Source organism: Elgaria multicarinata, chromosome 2 (assembly GCF_023053635.1).
Source record: "Elgaria multicarinata webbii isolate HBS135686 ecotype San Diego chromosome 2, rElgMul1.1.pri, whole genome shotgun sequence".
NCBI lineage: Eukaryota > Metazoa > Chordata > Lepidosauria > Squamata > Anguidae > Elgaria > Elgaria multicarinata.
Genome location: NC_086172.1, coordinates 91,310,787 through 91,337,162, shown reverse-complemented (window position 1 = coordinate 91,337,162; position 26,376 = coordinate 91,310,787). Strand labels below are relative to the sequence as shown.

At 45.3% G+C, this 26,376-nt stretch overlaps 2 protein-coding genes across 2 annotated transcripts in view; one reads left to right on the top strand and one right to left on the bottom strand.

Annotated features, from left to right (window-relative positions):
- The first annotated feature begins 6,243 nt into the window (after window positions 1–6,243).
- LOC134393687 (pleckstrin homology-like domain family A member 2) lies at window positions 6,244–6,863 on the top strand. The gene has a single exon (XM_063118753.1). It carries the CDS (start codon window positions 6,434–6,436, stop codon window positions 6,860–6,862), a length of 429 nt encoding a protein of 142 aa, XP_062974823.1. The 5' UTR covers window positions 6,244–6,433; the 3' UTR covers window position 6,863.
- A 6,354-nt stretch (window positions 6,864–13,217) lies between these two features.
- Window positions 13,218–26,376, bottom strand: part of SLC22A18 (solute carrier family 22 member 18) — an 83,625-nt gene continuing 70,466 nt past the window's right edge. The window contains exons 10-11 of the mRNA XM_063117170.1: window positions 19,868–19,988; window positions 13,218–15,910 (exon numbers count right to left, since the gene is read on the bottom strand). Coding sequence (XP_062973240.1) covers window positions 15,723–15,910; window positions 19,868–19,988 — 309 coding nt within the window. The 3' untranslated portion in view covers window positions 13,218–15,722. The remainder of the gene's footprint in view (window positions 15,911–19,867; window positions 19,989–26,376) is intronic.

Genomic DNA, 26,376 nt, shown 5'->3' with positions numbered 1-26,376 from the left:
ATCCATGACATACCATATACTACTTTCATAGTATTATATCCTGCTTGGTGTTGATGTGTCAATGGGCCCCAACAGTTGTCAGTGCACTTCATTACCACTATAAAGCACTAGTGTAGCTCCTGCAGTCACTTCAATATCACTATAATGCAGTAGTGTGGCTCCTGCCTTTTATATACCACTTTTAGAGTTGGAATATCCTGCTTGGTGTAGACGAGCCCTTGTGGTGGCCCCTCTCCTATGGAATTCCCTGCCTCTGGAGGTCAGGCTGGCACTAACTCTGTATTCCTTTAGGCACCTCCTGAAAATGTCATTGTTCCAAGAAGCCTTCCCTTAATGATCAGCCACGCTTCACAGTTCACCTTTAATTTTGCTTTTATAAATCTATTTTAAGGTGTTTTGTACTGTTTTTATTGTATTTTATCTTGTACACCACTCTGAAATTTTGAATGGGGAGCAGTATATAAATATTGTAAATAAATAAATAAATAAATAAGTTACAGGAAGCCAGATTCCAGCTGGACATCAGAAAAAACTTCCTGACTGTTAGAGCAGTACGACAATGGAATCAGTTACCTAGGGAGGTTGTGGGCTCTCCCACACTAGAGGCCTTCAAGAGGCAGCTGGACAGCCATCTGACAGGGATGCTTTGAGGTGGATTCCTGCAATGAGCAGGGGGTTGGACTCGATGGCCTTACAGGCCCCTTCCAACGCTACTATTCTATGATTCTATGAAACATGGTCACTTCACTGCTCACTCCTAATTCCAGATCATTTATGAACAAGTTGAAAAGAATGGGCAGGGGCCAGTGTTCCCTGACAGAAACTTCCATCTCATTAGAGCGCAGCAGATCAGCAGAGAAAGACTGATAGCACTCTTCAAATACTTAAAAGATTGTCACACAGAGGAGGGCCAGGATCTCTTCTCGATCCTCCCAGAGTGCAGGACACGGAATAACGGGCTCAAGTTAAAGGAAGCCAGATTCCGGCTGGACATCAGGAAAAACTTCCTGACTGTTAGAGCAGTGTGACGGTGGAATCAGCTACCTAGGGAGGTTGTGGGCTCTCCCACACTAGAGGCATTCAAGAGGCAGCTGGACAACCATCTGTCAGGGATGCTTTAGGGTGGATTCCTGCATTGAGCAGGGGGTTGGACTCGATGGCCTTGTAGGCCCCTTCCAACTCTGCTATTCTATGATTCTATGATTCTATGACACATGGCACTCATAGCTCTGTCCCTCCTACACCTCGCCGTTGCTTCCTCCCCACAGTGTTTGCTACCTGAGGCCAATGGCCCATAGCACGGCCAACCCTGCACTCAGTTGTTAAATGGAGAAACTCTGTTTGAGTCAGGAATTTGCAATCCTCATTGACAATGAAGAAGAGAACTCAACCAAAGAAGAGTTCATTTGTTCATCCGATTTACTTGTGTGTATGTTATGAGAGAGAGAATGTATGAGGGACAGCCTATCTCCACATTTAGGTTTTCTGTAAGAAAGGCAATCTCTTGAATGGCATTTACAACAAGGAGGCTTACCTCTCCCCCACTATCCGGGCCCAGCCCAGCAGCTGAATGAAATCTGGGGAGAGTTCCAAGGCTGCAGCTGACTCACAGATAGTGGGCCTGGCAACAGCTGCATTCCTGAGGCGAGTCATCCTGCGAGACTCAAGTGAACGGAAGGGGGAGGGAAGGCCAGGGATACACTGCTAGAAGGAAATGTGCACTTGAAGAGAGAAGATAAGCAGGCCTGAGGGAGAGTAGAAAACTGGCAGGCAAAGAGACCCAGATTAGAGGATAGGGAGGTGCAGAGACTTGAAAGGCAGGAAGGCGGGCTGCGGTGGGGGGGGGGGGAGCTGACTGTGGGTTTGGCCCTATGCACTGTGTGGCGAAGTCCTTCCTTTTATTTGTCCTGGATCTCCCACCAATCAGCTTCATGGGATGACCCCGGGTTCTAGTATTATGAGAGAGTGAGAAAAATGTCTCCCTATTCACATTCTCCACACCATGCATAATTTTGTACATCTCTATCATGTCTCCCCTTAGCCTCTTTTTTTCCAAGCTGAACAATCCCAGTTGATGTAACCTTCCCTCATAGAGGAGATGCTCCAGCCCCTTAATCGTTTTAGTTGCCCTGTTCTGCACCTTTTCTAGCTCTATAATTTTTTAAGGTGTGGTGACCAGAACCTGTCCACAGTATTCTAAGTGTGGTCACACCATGGATTTGTATAAGGGCAGTATGATACTGGCCATTTTATTCTCAATTCCTTTTCTTATAATGCCTAACATGAAGTTTGCGTTCTTTACAGTGGCCGCACACTGGGTGGACATTTTCATTGAGCTATCCACCACAATCCCAAGATCTCTTTCTTGTTTGGTCACCGTCAGCTTAGATCCCATTGGGTTATACTTGAAGTTGGGGTTGTTTTGCTCCAACGTGCATCACGTTACACTTGCTTACACTGAACCGCATCTGCCATTTGGACGCCCAGTCTCTCAGCTTGGAGAGATCCCTTTGGAGCTCTTCACAATCCCTTTGTGTTTTAACAACCTTAAATAATTTGGGTGTTGTTGGCAAACTTGGCCACTTCACTGCTCATTCCTAGTTCCAGGTCATTTATGAACAAGTTGAGAATAATTGGTCCCAATACCAATCCCTGTGGGAACTCACTATTTACTTCCCTCCATTGGGAGAATTGGCCATTTATTCCTACTCTCTGCTTTCTGTTTTTTAACCAGTTACTGATCCATAAGAGGACCTCTCTTCTTATTCCATGACTACAACATTTATTCAGGAGTCTTTGGTGGGGGACTTTATCAAAAGCCTTTTGGAAGTCCAAGTAAACAATGTTCACTAGATCACCCCTGTCTACATGTTTGTTGACACTCTCAAAGAATTCTAGTAGATTAGTGAGACAGGACTTGCCTTTGCGGAAGCCATGTTGATTCTTCTTCAGCAGGACCTGCCCTTCTATATACTTACTAATTTTGTCTTTAATAATGCTTTCAACCAATTTACCTGGAACAGATGTCAAGCTAACCGGCCTGTAATTTCCTGGATCCCCCCTGTATCCCTTTTTGAAAATTGGTGTTACATTGGCCATCTTCCAGTCCTCTGGTACAGAGGCTGAGCTTAGGGACATGTTGAATATTTTTGTGAGGAGGTCCGCAATTTCATATTTGAGTTCTTTGAGAACTCTAGGATAGATACCATCTGGGCCTGGTGATTTATTTGTTTTCAATTTGTCAATAAGGTTGAAAACTTCATCTTTTGTCACCACTATTTGCCTCAGTTCCTCAGACGCCCTTCCTGAAAACATCAGTTCAGGCACAGGCATCTGTCCTGTATCATTTTCATCATTTTCAAATGTGGCCGAATGATCGCATTTCATATCACTACATTCCACTTCTCCTTGGATTAGATTAGATTCTCTGTCCTCTGGTTCATTTCCTTCTGCTTTTAAACATGCTACAGTCTCTCCCATTCTCAAGAAACCTACTCTTGATAGGCTATCTCTGTCTAACTACCGACCTGTCTCTTTGTTGCCGTTTGTTTCAAAGATCCTGGAGCGTGCGGTCTACTCTCGCTGTCTTGACTTTCTTTCTAGTAACTCTGCTTTGGATCCATTTCAATCTGGATTCCGTCCTCTGCATTCCACCGAAACAGCCCTTACTAAGATCACCAATGATCTCCTTACTGCCAAGTCTAAAGGCCATTATTCCGTTCTTATTCTCCTTGATCTAACTGCAGCCTTTGACACGGTTGATCATGATCTTCTCTTAGATTCCCTTCATGACCTTGGGTTTTGTGGCTCTGTCTATAACTGGTTTGCCTCCTATCTAGCGGGTCGCTCTTTCAGCGTGTTGACTAATGGTAGCTCGTCTTCCTCCTTTCCCCTTTCAGTAGGGGTTCCGCAAGGCTCGGTGCTTGGCCCGTTGTTGTTTTCCTTATACATGTTGCCCTTGGGCAAGCTTATTCAATCTCATGGCCTCCAATATCATCTGTACGCCGATGATACACAACTATATCTGTCATCTCCGGAACTTTCTCCTGATGTTCACGATCGTATCTCGGCATGTCTTTCAGATATCTCAGCTTGGCTGCTTCATCGTCGCTTGAAGCTTAACATGGCAAAGACTGAATTGCTTGTTTTTCCTCCTAAACCTTCTCCTCATCTCTCATTCTCTCTTACTGTCAATGATGTTACGCTTACTCCGGTCAAGGAAGCTCGTAGCCTTGGCTTTATCTTCGACTCCTCGCTCTCCTTTATTCCTCATATTGAGGCAATAGCTAAATCTTGTCGATTTTTCCTGTACAATATTGCCAGGATTCGATCATTTTTGTCTGTCTCTTCTGCCAAGACGCTTGTTCATGCACTGGTTATTTCACGGTTGGACTACTGCAACCTTCTTCTCTCTGGCCTTCCTTCTTCTCACATCAGTCCGTTGGTTTCTGTTCACCACTCTGCCGCAAAGATCATCTTCTTAGCTCGCCGCTCCGACCATGTTACTCCGCTTCTGAAATCTCTTCATTGGCTTCCAATTCACTTCAGAATCCAATATAAACTTCTCCTGTTAACCTTCAAAGCTTTTCACGGTCTAGCTCCTTCCTATCTCTCCTCTCTCATCTCACACTATTGCCCCGCTCGTGCTCTTCGCTCCTCTGATGCCATGTTTCTCGCCTGCCCAAGGGCCTCTACTTCCCTTGCTCGGCTTCGTCCATTTTCGTCTGCTGCCCCTTACGCCTGGAACGCTCTTCCAGAACATTTGAGAACTACAAGTTCAACCACAGCTTTTAAAGCTCAACTAAAAACTTTTCTTTTTCCTAAAGCTTTTAAAACTTGATGTTGTGCAGACTTCTACTGTTACTTTCTACTGTTAGTTTTTCCCTACCCTGTGCCTGCTTACCCTTCCCTGTACCTGTTGGCATTCTCTTCCCCTCCTTATTGTTTTACTATGATTTTATTAGATTGTAAGCCTATGCGGCAGAGTCTTGCTATTTACTGTTTTACTCTGTACAGCACCATGTACATTGATGGTGCTATATAAATAAATAAATAAATAATAATAATAATAATAATAATAATAAAAGAAAAAGGCCATTATTCATTTTCATGATAATTGATGAAAACCTATCCTCAAAATGGAATGAAGGTGGGAGGCCTGTTTAAGAATAAACAAATGGCAACTCCCTTTACCCCAAATTGGTCAGAACAAACCTCCTACTTACCTCTAGTGCATCACATCTTTCCAGCTTTTCACTGGATTTGTAACCTTGCACTTCAGAAACAGTTATTTGTACTAGTCCTTCACATGGGCGATAACCCCATCATGGGCGATATATTCCAGTGACCACCAAAAAGAACATCCTCAGAGGGTTTCCTGGACTCAAAGAAGTCCTCTCACCATCAAAGGCCCGCAATCCCAGGCTGCAACCAATGGAGGAAGACTGGCATTCCATAAACCACAGTCAAGGCAAGAGCGGGCCTGCCCACCACTCTGACCTGGATCCCCAGAAAAGATCTACAGTGACCTCCAGATTTAACTCAGACCCCAAGACTTAGAATTTTGGAATTTCATGCTTCTCCTTGACTAGCATGGCTATAACATTTCCCACCCCCCTCTTGGTGAGAACTGGGTGATAGTTGCAGGTATACTAGCCCCATAGAATGGGATTATACCTGCCATATGTCAGAAAGAGAGGCCCAGGGGGGTTTGTGCTACACACCTTTATATATTTTTAAAAAAGGGAACTGTCGATGATGATGATGATTTCTTGGCAGAATTGAATGACATTTGCAATGGAAAAGGAAAGCTCCGAAAGAAAGAAAGAAAGAAAGAAAGAAAGAAAGAAAGAAAGAAAGACAGACGCAGCTTTCATGCTTGCAGGGGTGGGAAAGGCAAGACGGAAGGCGACTCGAACTCCTCAGGCGAAAGGAGATGCTCCAAAGAAAACTGGCGTGGCGACGGGAGGGCGGTCCTAGCAACAACCGCTCGCGTGTGTGACTCTTCCTTGAGGCTCCGCTTTAGTCGTCCTGGTCTTCTTGCCCTCGAAGGCCGCGAAGGTGAGCGGGGGGCGGGGAGACAAGGCGGGTTGGCGGGTGACGGAACGATCGAGTGGGCGGCAGGAAGAAGCAGCGCCGTCAGCCAGGCGGGGTAGGGCTTGTCTCGCCTCGGGCCGGCGAGGGTGGGCCTCGCGGGGAGGGGCCTGGCAGGGGTGGCTCCAGCGTCATAAATGGTGCCCATCCGGCGCGGCGCCCGCAGATCGCAGCGCGGCGGGAGCAGCAGCAGCAGCCGAGCTTCGCAGGAAACGCAGGCGGCGCCCTGGTCCCGGCACTCGAGCGCATAGCGGAGCCGAGCGGCGGCGTGGCGGCTGCAGCAGTGGCGCCGGCAGGAGCTTTAGCGGGCAGCGAGCGTCGCTCGGTCGACAGCCGCAGGATGAAGGGCCCGGCGCCGGCCGCGTCGTCGGAGGTGATCCGCCAAGGCGAGCTGGAGAAGCGCAGCGACAGCCTCTTCCAGCTGTGGAAGAGGAAGCTGGTGGTGCTGAGCAAGGACAGCCTGAGCCTCTTCTCGCCCGAGGGCGGCGGCGGCGGCAAGGCCCGCGCCAAGGAGCTGCGCTTCGGCGCCATCCAGAAGGTGGACTGCGTGGAGCGCACGGGCAAGTACGTGTACTTCACCATCGTCACCACGGACCACAAGGAGATCGACTTTCGGTGCCCGGGCGAGAGCTGCTGGAACGCCTCCATCACCATGGCGCTCATCGACTTCCAGAACAAGCGCGCCATCCAGGACTTCAAGAGCCGCCAGGAGGCCGCCGAGCAGGCGGCCGCCGGCACCCGCGACAGGCGCCTCGCCCGCGCCCCTTGAGCCCGCCGCCGGCCGGCCCGAGCCCCGGCCCACTGCTAGCCGAAGGTGAGCGGCCCAGCGAGCGAGCGTGGTCGCCGTGGCCACGGTTCCACTCTTGGTCCCGGGCGCCTGTCTCTTCCTCGCCCGACCCCCCCCCCCCACTCCCGACCCCCCACTCCCGGGAAGGTCTCGTCTTCTTCTCCAGGAGTCGGTGGGTCGGTCGGTTTTAACCCTGCAGCTCGTGTGCGGCGTGATGCGCGCTGCCTTTGCGCTGTTGAGGCTGTGTTTCACACTTGGGCTAGAAGAGATGCAGTGGAATCTGCTATGCAGCCTTCGTATCGGCTGCAGGGCTTTGATCTAGATCTTTATTTACTCCTGGACCAGAACACTGATGGCTTTGCTGTTTTATATATTATGTATTCGAGTTATATTGAGTAGCAAGAGGAAGGATTTGGCAAGGAAGGAAGCTTCAACAATAGCAACAAGCCAACTTCACTGGAGCAAACAATTGTAAAAGCCATTAACTAGCCACTGTAAACTCAAAAATGCTTGGCCATTGCTAATCTACGAATCAGGAACGTTGCTGTTTCCTCAGACCCAGATGGCAATGCTAAGCTTACCTGAGTAGGTCAGCTTGGCTGGAAGAGGTTCATTAATTGAAATCGAGACTTGCTTCCGAGCAGACGTGTTTAGGCTTGGGATGATGAAAACCCCAATTATAACGTCTGCATGTGCAAAGGAAAGAGTTCTAAAACTGCAGTAGTGCAAGGCGGTTTGTAAAACTAGCTTCGTTGTGTTGACTTCCCTGAAATAATGACTGATGCCTTTTTAAAAGAAGTAATGAAGAAGAGGCAGCTCAGGAAGCCTCCCTATTCTCTGCTGTCCTCAAATATTTGTTCTGTCTGGCTTCCTGAAGGCTCTTCGCTTCGGCAGCACATAAGCTAAAATTGGAACTATAATAAATGGCTAAAGTGAGGGGCCTTCAAAGAATTTCCCTGATTAAGGTTAAATTAGGTGACAGTCAGGCAGAGCTAGGGTGCTCTTAAGAAACTTCCAGGCAAAGAGTGTCCGTGTGTCCAGTGTGCTGATTCAACACAATCACATTCCAAATAGGAACGGTGAGGATCCCTTTTTCTGGTGTCACAATAGTGCAAATGTGGATTGGGCAGGCAATGAGTGATCATAGCAGCAGCAAACATCTGTACTATTTAACATTACTCACTTTTCTCTCTCCCCCATCCACCCAACACACACAATCATATACCCTGTATGAAGGCCTGAAACTACTCTGTGCATCCTATGAAGTGGGCTACAGTCTATGAAAGTTTATGCCAGAATACATTTATTAATCTTAACATGCCGCAACACTCTTTGCTGCTGTTGTTATTCTTGTAGATATATCTTTTCTAAGTATTCCAGCATAAAACCACTTTCGGGGTGAGGGAGTTCTTTTGGACAAGGCCCCAAAAGCTAAGCATATCTAATTCATAAATATAATTGATTTTAAAATGGCACTTGCATCTACCTTCAATTTAAAAATGGTTTGGTGTTGGGGCATTAAGGGTGGTGAGCTGAATGAATATGAGTTGGAAATTATGGATCTTTTTTTTTTTAAAAAAAATTAAGAGTCATTGTTTAACCAATTAGGTTACTGAAAAACATTTGGTTATGGCAGGAGGATATAGGGATTTTGCACTAAGAAGAAAATTAAAACTCATTGCAGGAAGTCTCTGCAATAGAGTTTGGGATAATCAGTTGTTCAAATTAATATTATTTGTAACTTGAACTGCTGCATCAATTTCAGTGCCTTGGATGCACAACTGAATTGCAGGATGGGGGACGATGACTTACAATTACAGCGTGCATCCCAATTCTATGCATGTTTACTTGGAAGTTGGTCCCACTGAGTTTAATGATGCTTACTACCAAGGAAGTATGTATAGGATTGCTGCACTACTTACTTGATAGTAAGCCTCGTTGCCCCTGTCTTCGGAATAAATATGCATAGGATTGGGTTGTGTATCTTGAGCTTTTGAAATATACGTTGTTCCCATAGGTTGTGATTCCATGCATATTTTGGAGTAGGTTGCATTGAAGTTTAAACATTTCTAAAGTCCAATGCTATGCTCCTTTGCCACTGCTCAGATCATAAGCCTGATACTATTAACTGTGTTAGCAAAACCCAATAGGATCACCTTTTCACAGGATATTTTTTGTATTCGGACTGAGAATTTAAAAGCAATGTTGTTCTACTAGCGTGCCTGGTCTGCATCACTAATAATGTGCTTTCCCCGCCTTTTTTTCAGTAGTATACCTCTGGATGACAAACAAGACCGGTTTTCTTGGATTGAACCAGGACAGGATACCAATGAAGGAAAGTTAAGAAGGATGTTAAATGTACCTGGTTCCTTCCAGGTCTGATGAGGTGGCTGAGCAAAGAAGCCAAGCTTCCCTTGAGAGGCATTTACAAGCCAAAGACTATTTAAAGAAAAAAAAAAGACTTAAGGCAAAGTATGGCTGTGTGCAAGATGCCTAGCTTTGCAAAATGTGTTTTTTCTATTTATGAGATGCAAAAATATGCAGCACCTGCTGATGCAAGACCACATTAAATTATTTGTAATATCTATATTTGTATTTATTTTGATAAATATCCTTAAGTACATGATTGTCTTAAAATTGCTATTAGCATTTAAATGTGTCCATTCCAGATTAAATGCTTTTTTATTACTACATTTCTGATGTGAAGATTTTCTTTGGGTGAAATCCAGTTGTGTCCATCAATTCACCAACACAGCAGATTCCCCCTGCCCTTTTCACCTTCCCCCCCAAATGTTCAGAGGGTTAGGAGACCCTCCATAGTACACATGTGGGTCTGTAGCGGGGAGGAAATGAAGGGGAAGTCCCATTGCATGCGTGGAAATAATGCAACTTTAAGATTTCATCCTATATTAGTAGGAGTCGAAACAATATTTCTTACTTCTAACCTGACTGTGGAGTACTCTAGGGGAAGCACTTAAGCTATTAGCAAAATTACTAGTGTATGTGTTAGTAGTCAAACTCTGCAGATATATACTGTGGGCCTCAGCCAGGCCAACGATCCCATAAATATACATGTGGTGTGATCCAACTGTCTGTCCTAAAGACATTTAGCCTTACTGGGCTAAATGTCTAACAACACGCTTTTTCAGATGTTGGCCTTGGATCGTAACACTGAGGGAATCCAAAGGCAACCAAGGCCAAGGTCTACTGCAAGAAAAGACCATTCACCATTTCTCTCACCAACATTCATGCCCCCCCTCCACATAGGTCAACCTACCTAATCCAGATTATAGTATCTCAGAGGAGAGAACTATTACATGAGAGGGGAGAACCCCAGTGCATTGCCTTAAGATGACGGCAGCTCAGGACTTCCTACTTCCCTCACTCAGAAACCCACATACTACTCCCTGTCCGAGGACACGATAAGTCTGGCTTATCTCCATGATCCATTAGCCACTAGAATAGAACAGAATGTACTCCAGCAAACATTTTCAACAGGAGACTGAAAACTACCTAAAAGCTGACCTTTTCCATGCCCATTTCCTGGCATTTGCAGCCCCAGTTGGTTGCTGCTCTATATTTCAGGTTGGTCTCCTTCCAAATTTGGGCTGTTGCTAGGAGGAAGGGCGATTTGAGCTGCAGACATCTGAGCAGCAGACCAGGGTCACTCTGGAGCACCGATAGAATGACACAAAGTGGGGAGTGCTTCATATTTTTTGAAGGGAGAGGAGAGTGGCCTTTCAAACCTTTGCTACCTTTTGCACCCATCTAAAAGCCAGCCCCAAGGCGGGTGGGTGGGTGGGGGAATGCATAAAAAGGAGGGAAAATGTTTGTACCAATGGCCCAGTGTTTCAGCTTGCCACTGAATAATACTAGCCTACCTTAGTGGCATTATGAGGATTACTGAGTTACAGTACGAGAAGTACTTTGGGCACTAAAGCACCAGGGATTAGATCCAGAATCTGTGTTCCATGGACATAGAAAGCTGTTTTATATGGAGTCAGATCCTTGGTCCCTTTACCCCAGTATTGTCAACACTGACTGGCAGCAGCTCTTGAGGGTTTCAGGCAGGAGATTTTCAGGCCTACCTGGAAATGCTGGGGATTGAATTTGTGCAAAACATGTGCTCTACCAATTGAGCTATGGCCCCTCCAGTAGATGGAAGGGCTCCATGCATTGAAGGCCCCCCTTCCTGGTTTGTGGGAATCCTCTCTCAGTATAGCTCACACTATTCAACACGGTCACTCAATCCCATATAGCATTATCGGGGGTGGGGTGGAGGGGCTGCTGTTGTGTGGGGTGGAGCAGGGAAGATGCACACATCTAAATCTGGATTCAATCCATAACTTCCAAGGTGTCACAGTCAGTTGTATGGATTCCTAAATGAATGAGAACTCCAGGAAAAATCTAATCATTGATTGTAAGGATGCACTTTGTGGGAACTACTCAAAGCAAGCTAATATGGGGGAGCATTAGGTGAGCTTTCCGATGATACACTTGAGGACTGTGCGTTCTAAACCTGGTATTGCAAGCACAGCACTTCAGCAGGTTGAGCAGCTCAACCACTTCACAGCTGCTTAACTTGCCAGCTTGGTAAAAATGCAATTAAAAGCCAGTATGCCCAGAACCTAACTGTGAGAAGGACTCATGACACAGCAGCTGACTGAGCTAAGTCATGCTCCACTTGAGCAAATCTCGCTTTTCAAGTACTGTCTGTCAGAGTGTCAGATTCATAGGCTTAGACAGACACCATGTGACTGCCAACCACTGTAGGTCTCAGCTCAAAATCAACAGCTTCCATTTCTGATGCCCTTCTTAAGTTTGCTCCTGTCTTCCAGGTGATAGTAAATGGGAAGAGACGCTGGCATGCCCAATGGAAGTGACCATATCATTTGGAACACGCCAAGAGGGATGTGCAACAAGGCAATGTCGAGGCTACTATTAATCATGCCCGTCCTATATACAGCACATCTGCGTGATCAGAGGACATTGAACACTCACAGCTTTATAGCAGGGATGCAGAACCATGGGCCCGGGGGCCAAATATGGCTTGCCTGGGGTCCCAATCTGGTTTCCAGGGTTCTCCAAATGTCCGTTGGGTGGCCTCCTAACTTTTGTGTAGTGTTTTTCCCCAACCTAAAAGGTTGAAACGCCACTCCTGATTACTGGCAGTAAGAGCTGTAAGCTAAAATATATGTGCTGGTATTTTTCTTTGTTTGGCCCTGCCCATTTTGCTTTTGGCTTGGCCCACCACTCAAATGTGGCTGAGAACTTCTCCAAAATGGAATTCCACCCTTGAGCTGAAAGAGCTTCTGCACCCCTACCTTACGGCAACCCTACAAGCTAGGCCAGTCTTAGCTCCATATTGCAGGTGGTGGTGGATAGAGCTGAGTTGGAGAGGTACCAATGAGCTGATACCGTTCTGTGAATCAGCAAAGATTGGCTTTTGTTTGTACTTGCTCTAACCTAAATTCATCCATCTTGAACTTGAGTAATATACTACTACTACTACTACACACAATATTACAAACTGGGATCTTCTACAACAGAAATAAGTTGATGTTTGCTCTAACCTGAATTCATCCATCTTGAACTTGAGTAATATCATCATCATCATCATCATCATCATCATCATCATCATCATCATCATCTACACAATATTACAAACTGGGCTCTTCTACAAAAGAGTTAAGTTGATGTGCTTTGATTAGGCCTCTGCCTGAAGCTCATGTGTTTTTATAAAGAACGAGCTCTTCAGCTGTGAGGCCTTGAAAGGTCCCTTGAGTGATTAGAATCAATGGTATGGAATGTTTTGTTAAAGCTTTTAGGCTTTGTGAACAAATCTAACATTTACAGTTATGAAAACAAAGACTCTGTGTGCAGCTGCTGTGAAAAAGGCAAATTCCATATTGGGGATCATTAGGAAAGGAACAGAAGATAGAATTGCCAAAGAATGCCTGAATGCCAATCTGTGGTGCGACCGCTCTTGGAATATTATGTACAAATCTGGACCCCCACACTTCAAAAAGGGCAGTGTAACACTGAGCTGCTTTCAGATGATGATACCTTGCAGAATTGTCATGGTTCACTCACATCTTACAGGAGGTCCACACAACACTATCCATTTGTAATCCTCCCATGTTTTCCCAGTGCTGCTTCTGCCTTTTTTCTTACCAGAAAAAAACAACTTTTTTTGGAAATGGATGGAAGAGTAATGCAAATAGTGTAGATACCATTATGCTTCTGTCTTTTTTAACAAGTGTATTTTTGATGAGGACAGTGTCCTATCAGGCAGGTTAACTTATCAAAGCTCACACACCCTCAGTATAACCATTGCGGTGGAAATCATTTTAATTGTGAGGGTGTTTTGGAAGGAGGCGGGGATGGGGGAGGGGATAAAGCAAATGCAGGGGGGTTGGAAGAAAGCAAATTGAGAGGTTTCAACTTTTGGGATGAAGAGTGGGGTTACAAAGAGAAGGAAGGTTAACCCGGCAGAATCTGTTAGGAAGAACCTGAGAACAGAGCCAATGGGATAGAAAGTACAAAAAACCTATAGGGAAAAGTTGCTTCCCGATGAGGCTTTTACGGAACCTGCCTCATTTAACTTTGTGGGGTGGGGTGGGGTTCCAGACATCATTGTATTTCACTTGAAGCCATGTTTTTCCACCACTTCTTCCATTTTGTTACTTTCTGAAGAAAATCTATGAAGTAAGTAAAGATAGAATAGCTATCCAATGCCTTTTGATAGGTAGCACTAGGAGCCACCTGCCTGGAAGCACTCAGAAAAGTAAGGAAAGAAGAAGAGAATATTGATGCAGAGAGAGTAAGCCACAGAGAAAAGTTTCTGTTCTGGGTGTAGAAATTCAGGTGACGGAGTGAAGTATTAGGAAAAACCCAGAGAAAAAGGTCTAATGAGTTTGTATGTTAGAAGCTCTAATGAGCTCCTTCAGAAATGAGGTGTGTGTGTGTGTGGGGGGGAAGTCAAGAGAAGAAAGAGGCGTTTGCTTCTAAGCAGGGTCTGTTGTGGACTGAAATAATCCTAAAATCCAAAGACTTGAGCTGCCCCTTCTATGTCTCTTCTCAAAATATAGTAATTAAAATAAAACAAAACTAGGTTCTCAGTTGAAGATGGCTCATTGCATTTGGGAGTTTGGTTCGAAGATGTAAGTCAGAGAGAGAGGGAGAGAGAGAGAAGAAAAATGGCATTTCTCTTTTCTTTTCTGGCGTGAAGGAAGGGGGGAAGAAAATGGGTCTTTGCATTAGCATCTCTGGTTATTACAGATGAATGAGAATTTCATTTCAGTTTGCAATTCACTCAAAAATGCCCCATTTGCAACCCCCCCAAAACAGATGGGAGCACATATTCTTCAAAAATGACCACAAATTCCCAAAGTTGTGTTCACGTTAGAAAAATGTGCACTTTAACAAATGCACTTCTAAAAATGCACACCTTTAAAAATTTGCATTTTTATACTTTAGTCAATGGGGGAAAGTGTACGCTTTTGAAAAATGAGCACTTTTCCAGTGCAAAATGTGTACTTTCCCAATTTGATCGAACCTGAAAACAGGCTGCATATGAGAAGGGGAGTGAGCCAAACCAAGCTTTGAAGTGGAATTTGGAGAATTTGGGCATGTATCTCCCATCCTTTTCAATGTTTCACAGGACCATTTGATAGACAGGTGAATCTCGTGGTGATTGTCTTAAACAAAAGACATACATGATTTAATCACAGGAGAGGGAATCAGGTAGGCTTGAACTATTTTGGCATGGAAAACTTTTCTCCTTGTTTCCCTTTGAAGCAGGAGTTCCCCTCCCCACTCTGAATCAATATTGGGTTTTGAGAGCTTTAAAAGGCATAAAAGAAGTTCAAAGGTGAACAAAGTAAATGTGGTTTAGAATTTTTCCTGCCAACAAGAATGTCTAAAAACAAAAACAAACCCAAAACCAAAAGATTACTCAGTGGATAATTCTGTGGCAAGTTCTGCAATTTTAAAGTGCTAACAGGGAGGGATGGAAGAAATCAGAAGACAAATGGCTCACCCAAAAGGTTCTTGCAAAAGGTCCTACATACAGTTCTGCTTGGGACTTGCATGGCCTGGGTTGTTATAATAGAAATTTGCTTGTTCTGCTCCTTTTCCAAGGCTGGAATGGATACTCACTTTTCCAAATGCAGGCTACCTATTCCCCAAGATAGCAGAATTTAAGAGCACTTTCTATCACCACAGTGATTAAAAATACAAAAGAATAGTAATTAAGGGCACTGGTGTGGACGGAATATCGCAGGTTGAACACATATACACACAAATCTCACAATACTAGGACTTGGCATCATCCCAAGAAGCTGAACGGAAGGAGAGTCAAGACAGATCAAAGAAAGCTCTCTTTACACAGCTAATCGTTCTATTATGGAATTTTCTACCACAAGATGTAGTGATGGCTACCAACTTCAATGGCTTTGAAGGGGGATTAGACCAATTCATGAGGGGTACGGGTACTAGTCATGATGGCTATATATTACGTTTAGTATCAGAGGCAGTATGCTTCCAAAATCACTTGGTACGGAATACAGGCAAGAGGATGCTATTGCACTCATGTCCTACTTGAGGGCTTCCCATTAGTGCATCTAACTGGCCACAGCGGGAACAGAACACTGGGCTGGATAGGTTTTTGATCTGATCGAAGACGGCTCTTGATATATTCTTCCCCAACAATATCTACAATAGGAGATGGTTTAAATTCATGTATTTTCTATCAAATAGGGCAATTAAAACAAAAGTCCCAAAATACAGTTAAACAATGGCCTATCTGTGCTCTTCTCATCAATACTATTCATGGAATTAATTACTGAACTTTCTCTTCTTTTTGAGGGATCCTCTTCTTCAATAGATACAAAAACAAAGGTATATTGACCACCAGCTGTAAATAACCAAATGATGAGACCCCAAATCTTCTGTATAAAAATCCTCCTATTGTTGGGCCTAGAGTCCGTGTCAGTGGAGTAATGGAAGCGCTTATTCCCAGCATGGTACCTAGGTGGAAAAGGTGGAGAAAATTAATGTTGTACATCAAAAATAATTTTAGGACCTATTCCAATGCTAATGTCTTAAACATTAAGCACTTCTAACATCAAGGGACTTGCACCACAATCCTAAAAATTGTAGAGCTGGCACAAACTCATCTGTAAAATTGTTCTGCTACAGAAACTGATAAGCTTCCATCTCAAGAATGTATTTTCTTGCATAGCAAGTTTTCTCTTGGTAGTTACTATTATTGTTTTAATTGCCCTATATCAGGAGGGCACCAGGTTAGGGGAGTTTAGTGAAGGCTATGAGGATGAGGCCCTGATTTCCATGGATTCGATCCAGAATCATCATTCTGCCAGCAGAAACATACTGCTCGTGGAATGGGACATCCATGCCCTCTCCATCCCATGGCAAATCCCCCTGCACTCTTCAAATCTCCTTCGTAAAGTCCCACCCCTCATCCCAAGTACAGAGGCAATCTGGATCAGTAGTTGGACACTGGCAATGGTGGACCGTCTTCTACCACATCTGAGGACAGTGCTAGTTTAGGGGTGAAGGAAGTCTGTTTGGCACATACAACTCTGTCCTCCAACAGAGAGGACTGGTAAGGAGGCTTCCACTGCCCCCTAACATCTGTGGGCTGAGGCAGTTGCCTATGGACCATGCTAAGTATATGTTACCTTGAAGATCCAGCTGGCAGCTAGATCTTTCTTTTCCAATCTTGGTCAAGACACTGGTCATGGGGGTGGGGGTTTAACCCTTTGCCCCTTGCTGTAGTCACAACCTGGATAAGGCTCTCAGCACTTACTTTAGCATAAGAACGAAAGGAAGTCATAGCTACTAACTGTGCCTTCAAAGTACATTGTAGTTTGGCTCTCACTCTGCCTAATGGTAGGGCTGGCCCTGGGCTAACATAGAGGTAGAATCTGTTGAAGGAGTAGCTGGAGAAGATGTTCTGGCCACATGATGAGCTTCACCTGACCTGAGCATTTTCCTCAATGATGGGCAGCACCTTGTTGAAAGAAAGAGCTCCTTGATTTATGTTTCTTAAGTTATCCGGATATTCTCCTAACTGGAAAAGCAGAGTTGCTTTCATAAATCTATGGGTGGGTTAAGGAACGTGCAGCCCCACCCATGGCCAGAAATGGGCGACACAGCATTTTAATAGCTGTATTACATTGGGAGTCACCTGCACTGCATTATGGCTAAAAACAGGTTGAGTAAAAGCAGTCTAAAAACTTCAACCTTTTCTTCCCCCTCCAGTGGCACATGCTGTCCCTCATCTCCTTTCTTTTAAGTCCAGCCGTCCCCAAATTTATGGTATTATTAACATCTAATTTTCACAGCTGAAAGCATATGGTTTCCCCACTGGACTGTGCAAGCTGTACTCTGATGTTCAAGACCTGCTACATGCTTCAGTTCAGACCCCAAACATCTGTGGTTAAATATAGCACAGATTCCAGGCATGCCTCAAACCTGATCCACTACGTGGCATTGCAGTATTTGGTATACACAGAACTCCTTGAATGGTCTCTCTCTCTCTCTCTCTCTCTCTCTTTCTCTCTCTCTCTCAATGGACTCCTCTTTCTCGATCTACTCACTGCTATTGTCACTAGATGCTATTGCTCCTCACCCCGTCTCTCATCATTCTTACTACTTGCTTCCTTGCTATGGCACAGAGAGGCAATGAGCAAGCTGGCAGTGGCATCTCCTCTTCCTCCTCCCCACCACTATTGTCTTGGCTAGAGCAAGAGGCAGGTGAACTAGCAGGTTGCAGGGGCTCTGGGGAATGGGACCCCTGCTAGGGTGTGGACCCTCTGCTGGTGCCCAACGATGCTGACCCTTGATGTCCTGTGCCCACCCACCCAGCTCCCACACAGAGCCTCTCATTCCATGGCACCATCTTTTCTCCTGAGCCATATTCCCAATATGTTGCTGCTTCCAGGCAGACACTGGCAACCCTTCTGTATTGTGACCTAACGATCTATGCAAATCAAGCTTGTGATGAGGCCACTGAGCTAGCTTTCATGTGTGACCGAGGCTGGCCTCCGGGTCCAGGAAGTGAGCAGAGCCGGCTCCCTTTCCCTTACAAGAGCCCTTTCAAGGAGAATCCTGGACCAGTTCCAGCGGCTGCTTTCAACATCTCCCCCTCAGTGCCTTCATTTTGAAATCATTTGCATCCATGAAGAACTGAGAGAGTTGCAGATGTCCAGGCCGTAGCTTGTATTGGCCTAGCAACTCCAAACTTCATTTTAATCATGGTTTTTAAAATGTGATTCATACAAACAGAGTCCTTCTTAGAATAATAATGGGAATATCCTGATCTGCAGGTGGTACAAGGCTGCAGGAGTCAGAATTGTTTATGTCCCAGCTTTCATCCAAGGACCTCAAGGTTGTGCATACCATCTTTCACACCCCTGCCCACTTTATTCTTACAACTATCCTGTGAGGTAGGTTAGGCTGAGAGAGCGCAAGTGGCCTTAGGCCACCCAGTCATCTTCATGACTACATAGCGATTTGAAGCTGGGCCTCCCCAATTCTAGACCGATGCTCTACCCTGCTAAAACCAAGTCAAAAGTGTGTTGATAGATGTTTTGCTTCCAATGGGCCACACAGACACACCTTTGTTTTATGCTTTTGTTTCATCTGGTTTTGCAGGTTTTTGACACCATATAAAAACCTGCAAAAGCTCTTTCCCAAAGGTGAAAGTGGATTGAGTGTGCATAACGTGAGCAATGATCCCTCTTTCAAACCACCTTCAACTTTCTGGAATAGAGCATTGTTTGTTTCCTGCCTAAGTGAAGAGACCATTTAAATGGGAAGCCCCATGTGCTTGCGATGCTGCAACCAAGGAAACTGCTAAGCACTGCGGTGTAGCTTAGGGTGACCATATGGAAAGGAGGATAGGTCTCCTGTATCTTTAACAGTTGTATAGAAAAGGGAATTTCAGCAGATGTTGTTAGTATGCACGCAGCACCTGGTGAAATTCCCTTTTCATCACAGTAATTGAAGCTGCAGGAGCCTTGCCCTCTTTTGTATCTGGTCATTCTAGTATAGTTCCTGCAGTTTTAACTGTTGTGATGAAGAGGGTTGTGATGAAGACCAAGTGCTGCATGCATAAAATGACATCTGCTGAAATTCCCTTTTCTACACAACTGTTAAAGATACAGGAGCCCTGTCCTCCTTTCCATAGGGTCACCTTAGTGCCACTACTGCCATAAGGGCCCAACATTCTGGCCCAAAGTCAATTCAGCCCTCAGGCCCAAAAAATGTTCCTCACTCCTGCATTGCAGGTACCTTGAGCGTGTACATAATTTGTGGTGGTTTTCAAACAAGGGCTTTGGAACTGTGTTACAGCCACTGTCCGGCTCCACTCATGCAGAGCTGTGCAGTTGTAAGAACTGGGGCTTCCACATGGGTGTGCAGCTGCTGCAGTTATGTGTGTTGTCTTGGTGGGCCATGTGCTTGGCGGCTCCCAGATGTTAAAGTGCCACTTCCCACAAACAGCAAAGGAGTCTCAAGATGCCAATGAGGCCCTGTATCATCTAGGTCCAAATCCTTCACAAGAATATTAAACTCAGGGAACACTGCAAGGTTCTATGTCTTCCTTTTGCAATGGGCTTGTTCAGTAATATGGGTCACTGCCTTGCTTGGAGTCATCCATGTCATACCAGCCCTAACTAGCACTCACTGGCTTGGCAGAACTGCAACAGCAGTATAGGTCCCCCTTTGTTCCAAGGCAAATTATGTGAGATGTGCAGAGACTTTGGAACTTGGCCTGCTTCCTGCAGAGCTCTAAGACTTGGTTGGCGACAAAAGAGTTCCCTGGCAGAGCACGGCCAGCAGCGCATTTGCCAACTCACCACTTTTCCAAGCAGTGAACCAGAACCAAGTAGCGCATCTGACAAGGCTTGAAAGAAACGGTGAACAGGGAAAGAAGTCCAGCGCGGCAGCAAGTCTTACCAGTGTCAGAAGCCGGGACGGACTTGGTCAGGATGATGTCCGTGATGACAGTGATGGTGCTGAACGAGAACACCATGGGAGGCACGATGATGCAGTAATGGAGCACGCTAGTCATCAAGACCTGGCAGGTGGGGGAAGCAACAACAAAGACTTTTAGAATGCCAGCATTAACCACAATGTGTGTGTGTGTGTGTGTGTGTGTGTGCGCGCGCAGGGGATCAGTATTCAGGAGTACTTTCTTGCAAACTTCCACAGAGCAAAAACACAATGAGACAGATCCTCAGTGCTCACAAATGGGGCCATGGCCAATGCAGCCAATAATCTGCTCCCCTCTAATTGCATAAATCACTTAGGCTGAAGAGAAGGGACAGGTTTTTTGGAGAGCTCCAGGAGGTTGCCCTGGAGATGGAGCCTGATAAAAGAAAAAGACCTCCATCGGGTTCCATGGCTCTGGAACAAAGGGCCTCTGATTTTATTAGGTGCTTCAGTAGATATGTTATTAGGTAGCTTATTATCAGATTTTATTACAAGGGATCTGCATGTTCCAATTAGTGCCAGAGACACATCTGAATTACTAAGGACTTTTTGATTTTTCAGGAGAGCAGTCGTTGCTTTTCAGCCCCCAGCATGCTTTGGTGCAACCTGAACTTCTTCTTTTGTTGCACTTGACACAAATTAACTGATTTCTTCTGCAAAGAGCGTCTTGAAACACCTCTTTAAGCAACAGCAGCCAGTGAAGTGGCTTGCTAGGCAAAATCTCTGGCAGCCATTGCATGGTCACGGGAAGTAGAGAAGCACTTCTGTCCGTATCTTTAAGTCCTGGAGGGCAGTGGTGGAGGCATGCAGGTGCCACAGCTGGCACCATGCAAGCGCACGATTACTGACTGGATAGTCCCACTCAGGCTGCTGAGGGCAGCAGGGGCGTGACTGTCCAGTCAGCAACTGTGCACTTAGATGGTGCTCACTGCAGCACACCCGGCTGCCACTACCACCTCCTGGGGCTTCAAACTATGGGAAGAAAGTTCTCTGTCCTCTTAATTGCCACGTAGTGGCTCCCGGGGCTTTCATCCAATTGAATCTCTGGCTGCCACTGATTGGAAGATTGTCATGTGTTGTAGACGAGCCTCAAAAGTTCGCTCACCATTTTGTGGCTTTCTAATGGTCCTATTCATGTTATTAAGCTGCTATTTGGATTCCCCCTGTCTTCCAGCATACCAGTAGGGCAGGCTGCCTGCATTTTTAATGTCTGGATTTATTAGGCTCTCTCCAATGTGAATGCATTATGGGCTGCAGTCAAAGGAAGTTCTTTAGATCAATGACAGGAGGCTATTTCTGACTTGCCAAGGCTCTGTCCCTCTCCTGGCCTGGAAAAAGGCTCTTCCTCCATTCTTGTAGGATGAATGACCCAGGCAAATTGGACCAAGTTGCTGCACAGGGCACTATGGGCCAGAGAGAGCCTTGGAGGTACAGAAAGAGCCCATGGACTTACCCTCTATCACTGTCACTGGTTTAGACTATTCACCTTTTCGATTGGCATCATCAGTATGCAGCAAGGTACATGACATACGAGAAAAGCCCTATACTATTAATATGGCATTATGTCAAGAAAGAAACCAGTGTATGTAAGAACCTCCTCTTGTCTGAGAATTCACAAAACCTAGCAATTTCCACATTTCCCTTTTCAGAGTTGCATCATTTTGCCTCAGAACAAACCTTTGCAATGTACCCTTTTCCCAATACTCACTCTGTGTGTGTGTGTGTGTGTGTGTGTGACACACACAGACACACAGCTTCCCGAGACTTATTTTGGTTTTAAAATGTTGTAGGAAAGAGACATGCAACAGTGTGCCACATCCCATTTGGCTCTCACATGAACAAGTTGATAGCATTGAAAGCTGTAATGCCCCATTCATTACTTACCCAAGATAGCCTGCAGGCTATTTACCTGTGATATATGAGCACAGATAATTAAAGCCAAACTTTGCTTTTTTATATTCAAGCAGCAGGACATTATGGAGAGCAGAACACTGAGATTTGGGGAACCAGTTTGGCTTGCTCAGATGTTAATGAGTTGATTGAACTTTAGGAAGCCAGCAGGTCTCCCAACTATAAATGCAGATCGGTGTGCATAATTAGCCAGAGTAATCATTTTATAGCACAAATGCTCAAAGACTTCCTTCCAGGTGCATATCACTGAAGGGGGAAAAAAAAAGCACTAAAGATGTGCTTAGGCTCAGGCTCTAAATTTGGGAATGGATTCATATTAATTCCCCAGGATTGTGGGGACCATTGCTCAGTGATAGAGACCATACTTTGGATGTAGATATTCTATCCCTGGAATTCCAGTTAAAAGGACCAGATAGATGATAGTGGTAAAGGGCTGAGAGACCAGTTAGCCACTGCTACTAAGAGTAGATAAGACCGGGGGGGGGGGGGGCTGCTTATATGCCCTGTATACCCTGTAGTGGCTGTGCAGTGGCGCTGCATTGTTTATATGACACAGCTGCCAACTAACAGCCACCATGGGCTTTCTCCCTAAAACTGCATACTTTAAAAGTTGCAGACTTTTCCTTTGCTCCAAGGACACCATCTTCTTCCCTCCATCTGTTGGTGGTGACTTTGCTTTGGATTGATGCTGGGGGTGTTCCCAGGGGTGAATCGAGGCCTAGGGTAGATCATGGGAAGCACAGGAAGGCAGGGCAAAGGGAAGGCTCTATGAATTGAATGGCCACCAGCGCTTTTTTGGCTGGATAGCCCATGCTCCCTCCTGCCATCAAGATTTATCATTCCCGCCCCATTACTGTGATGCTGCAGGGTTTCAAGGGAATGAGCAGCCAAAGTGGCCCTGCAAAGACATCCCCAGGGTGAGAAGAATAAATACTTTGACCTTAAATCATGCAATTTCCTATCTTCCTTGCTGCCCGGTCAACCCTCACTATCTCAGGGGCACACCTATGTGTGCATGCATACACACACACAACCTTCAAAATGGCTTGGGGAACAAGTCTTGGGCGGAGTAACCCTATGGTCCCTTGGAAAGTGTGCCAGGGACCATAGGCTGTGGTGGATTTGCCCCTCCTGAGGCCAGAGACACTATTATGACTCAGGAAGGGGGAATCTGAGATCAGATCATCCCGTCTCCACCCCCTCTTAGCCAATGCAGAAAGCACTGTGCCACTGTTCTTCTGAGGTCGTGACATTGGAAGAGCTCGAGGAGAGGAAAAGAGTGGGGGACAATGGGAGGGGAAAAGAAGGGGAGGAAAGATGAGGATCCTCAGGACCCTAAAGCCTCTCCATTGCCCATCTCACTTAGAACATGGTAGCTAAAGAAAAGGAAGAACGGGAGGCACTTTCGCCTTTGTCCTTCTCCCGCCCTGTCTGGCTTCTGCTGGCAGAGCATAGGATAGAGACACAGGGCTCCCTTAGGGTTGTGCTCTGAATTGATATATCCCTTAAAGGTGTGTATGTGGTAGGCGTTTATACTATTGTCTAGAGCAGCCTTCCTCAACCTGGGGCGCTCCAGATGTGTTGGACTACAACTCCCAGAATGCCCCAGCCAGCTGGCTGGGGCATTCTGGGAGGTGCAGTCCAACACATCTGGAGCGCCCCAGGTTGAGGAAGGCTGGTCTAGAGAGACTCCTTTGCTAAGACTGAAAATTTACTCATAGCTTCATACTGTCTACCTTTTCATTTTATAACATCCAGCAAGAGAAAGAAAGAGCCCCCAAATACGGCTGTCATAACCTACCAATGTTGATGTGTAGTGAAGGTTACTAAACATGAACAGAAGATCACAGAAATATGGACTCAATAGACATTTAAAAATAACATGGGGGATGCTGATAAAAGGCGTGGAACCTGTGGTTGGTAATGAATGGTGGCTCTTAAAACTCTATTTACCGCTCCCCCACCCCCCGTGATCTGCAGGTCTGTCTATCATTCCTTAAGAATGCTTTGAAATGAATATATTAAGCATTCTTCTGTAACAGAAATATTGCTGCTTCTTTCAGTCCTTATTGTGTTTGTCCTTGTGACACCTTGAGATGGGTGAAAACATTGCAACAGGCCCAAAGCTGCCTGAAACAAGTTTTACTGTACAGTCAGGTATCCCATCTGAGGTCAAGATATGTGCATGGTATATCATATTTGAATGGTGTATGGGTGTGTGTGTGTGTTTAGCATCTTGATAAGGTACAGCTAAGTTCAGGACAAAAGTGTACCACACATATATTCAAAAGAGACAAGCAACACACAAAATTAAAATATGAAACATGATGCCTGTATTTCGTACCCAGGTATGTTATACTATCCAGTGAAATGCCACCTCTCCAAGCAGATTCAGGAGATGACTTCATTCATTATATTTAGCATTACTAGTTTTTATTTGCTGTTTTATTGATTATTACTGCTTCTTGTTTTTGCAACTGATTGTTTTTAGTATTGTTACTTTTGAATAGGATGTGATTTTTTTATGGTTGTACATTGCTTTGAATATGTTTGTAGCAAAACAACACATAACATATATTTTTAATTGCCAGAATACCCCACTCAGGATCAGAATCCAGACAACTGTTTAGAGTCAGGTTCAAGGCAGAATGTTTGTAGGCTGAGAAAGTAGGACTGGGCACTATGAACACTGGAGAGGGGACATCAGAAACTGCCTTAGACTACGTCCCACTAGCGCTCTGATTTTGGTGGGGCTGTGAATCCATTTTGGGTTTTAGTTAGATTCAGCCAGAACTCTAAAAAGAGATGTCCAAGGTGCTGAACCCTATCCCCAAAATAGGCTCAGCATGTTGGATAGCTCTGATAGAGTTCTGGCTGGTTCTGACTGGAACCCAGAATGGATTCATAGCCCTGTTGAAACTGGAGCCACCAGCCTCCCCTGCAACTAGTTGTCTTCTAGCCCACAGCACTGGCTACTTTGACTGGCAGGATCTCAGGCACAAGGCCTATCCCACCATCTACTGCCTGATGCTTTTTCAAAAAACTGGAGTTGGAAGGGATTGAACCTGGAATCTCCTGCACGCACTTTAGGGCTGAGCTATAGTCCTTCCCCACAACCACAGCTTCATCCTATGGAAGGACTGGATGACTGGGCCATTGGACCTGGGATGGTTCTTCGGAATTGTTATGAGGCCGAACTCTGGCTGACCCAGGTTGGAGACATTGTGCATTCTGTTCAATATCCCTCTCTATTTTCCCCTCATTCCTCTTCATCTGCTACCTAACCCTTTGCTGGCTTCTTTTCAGCACAGCTGGCCTCTCTGTTAATTTCAGCTCTGCATATTTTGGAGGCCGCTGGGAGGAAGTGAATTGTACTGGGGGGGGGGGAGGGACATGTAACTTGAGATCTTTGTTAAATGTCTACCTCATAAAAGTACTGTTGAGCTCATAAAAAAATCTTTTTTTATGTCAGCACATCTATAAACTGCACTTAGTACGGATGCTTAGGCCAAGTTGCGTCAAGATAGCTTTTCCCCGAAAAAGAGCTCCAACATGTATACCATCTCCAGAGATGAATATTTCCTTCTCATCTCCTTGAACACACAGCTTTTAAATACGTTTTCTTTGCAAAGGGCCACTGCAGCTGCATTGCCTTCTGAACACTTGTCAGGGGAAGCCCCCTGTGGCCTTTTCCCTTTAAGGCTGATATGGTGAGATGTGCCAGACCAGCAGTTCCCAAACTCTCTGCTCTCCATAGACCACTTGAAAATGGCAAGGGGTCTCAGTGGAGCATTTACGAAACTTCATTTTTGTTCTACAAAATAAAGCACAGGCCTAACTCCTATTTTAACAACAACTTTTTCTTCAGCATCAGCTCAGTTTTATCAAAACTCTGGCCTCATCTACATCAAGCAGAATATTGCACTATGAAAGTGGTATATAAAAGGTATATACTATATAAAAGTAGTATATACTATAAACATTGTGGGCTCCAGGCCAGGTTACTGAGAAATGCGCCTTTAACAGGCAAATGTTAAGGAAAAATTAGTAGACTGCACTAGGACTATGTTATGAAAATCATAGACCCTTGACCAGGACCTTGTTAACCTGTCTCATAATTTGGCCCTGTCAACATAGGCTTGATCTCCCTGGTCAGAAAAACTAAATCGAGTGAAGGGCCAAGTACAGATATTCTCTACTGCAGGATTGCAAAACCTTCAGCCCGGGGGCCAAAACCGGTCTTCCTGAGGGCCAAATCCAGCTCTCCAGCATTCCTGAGATGGCCACCTCCATTCCCCCCACCCCCCGGCCTTTCCTTAACCACCAGTGATTTGGTAGCTTCCCATCTGTTGCAGAGTTTCCCTTCCACCCCCATTCTAAATGGTAGAAATGCCTCTCTGAAGGCTTAGTTATTGGCAGTGAGGGTGTTAAGCTAACACATGCTGGTATTTTGGCCCCACCCCTTTTGACTTTGGCCCCACCCACCCTGGAACGCAGACCCTCAGAGCTTATCCAAAATGGGATTTGGCCCTTAGGCTGGAAGAGGTTCTGCACCCTTGCAC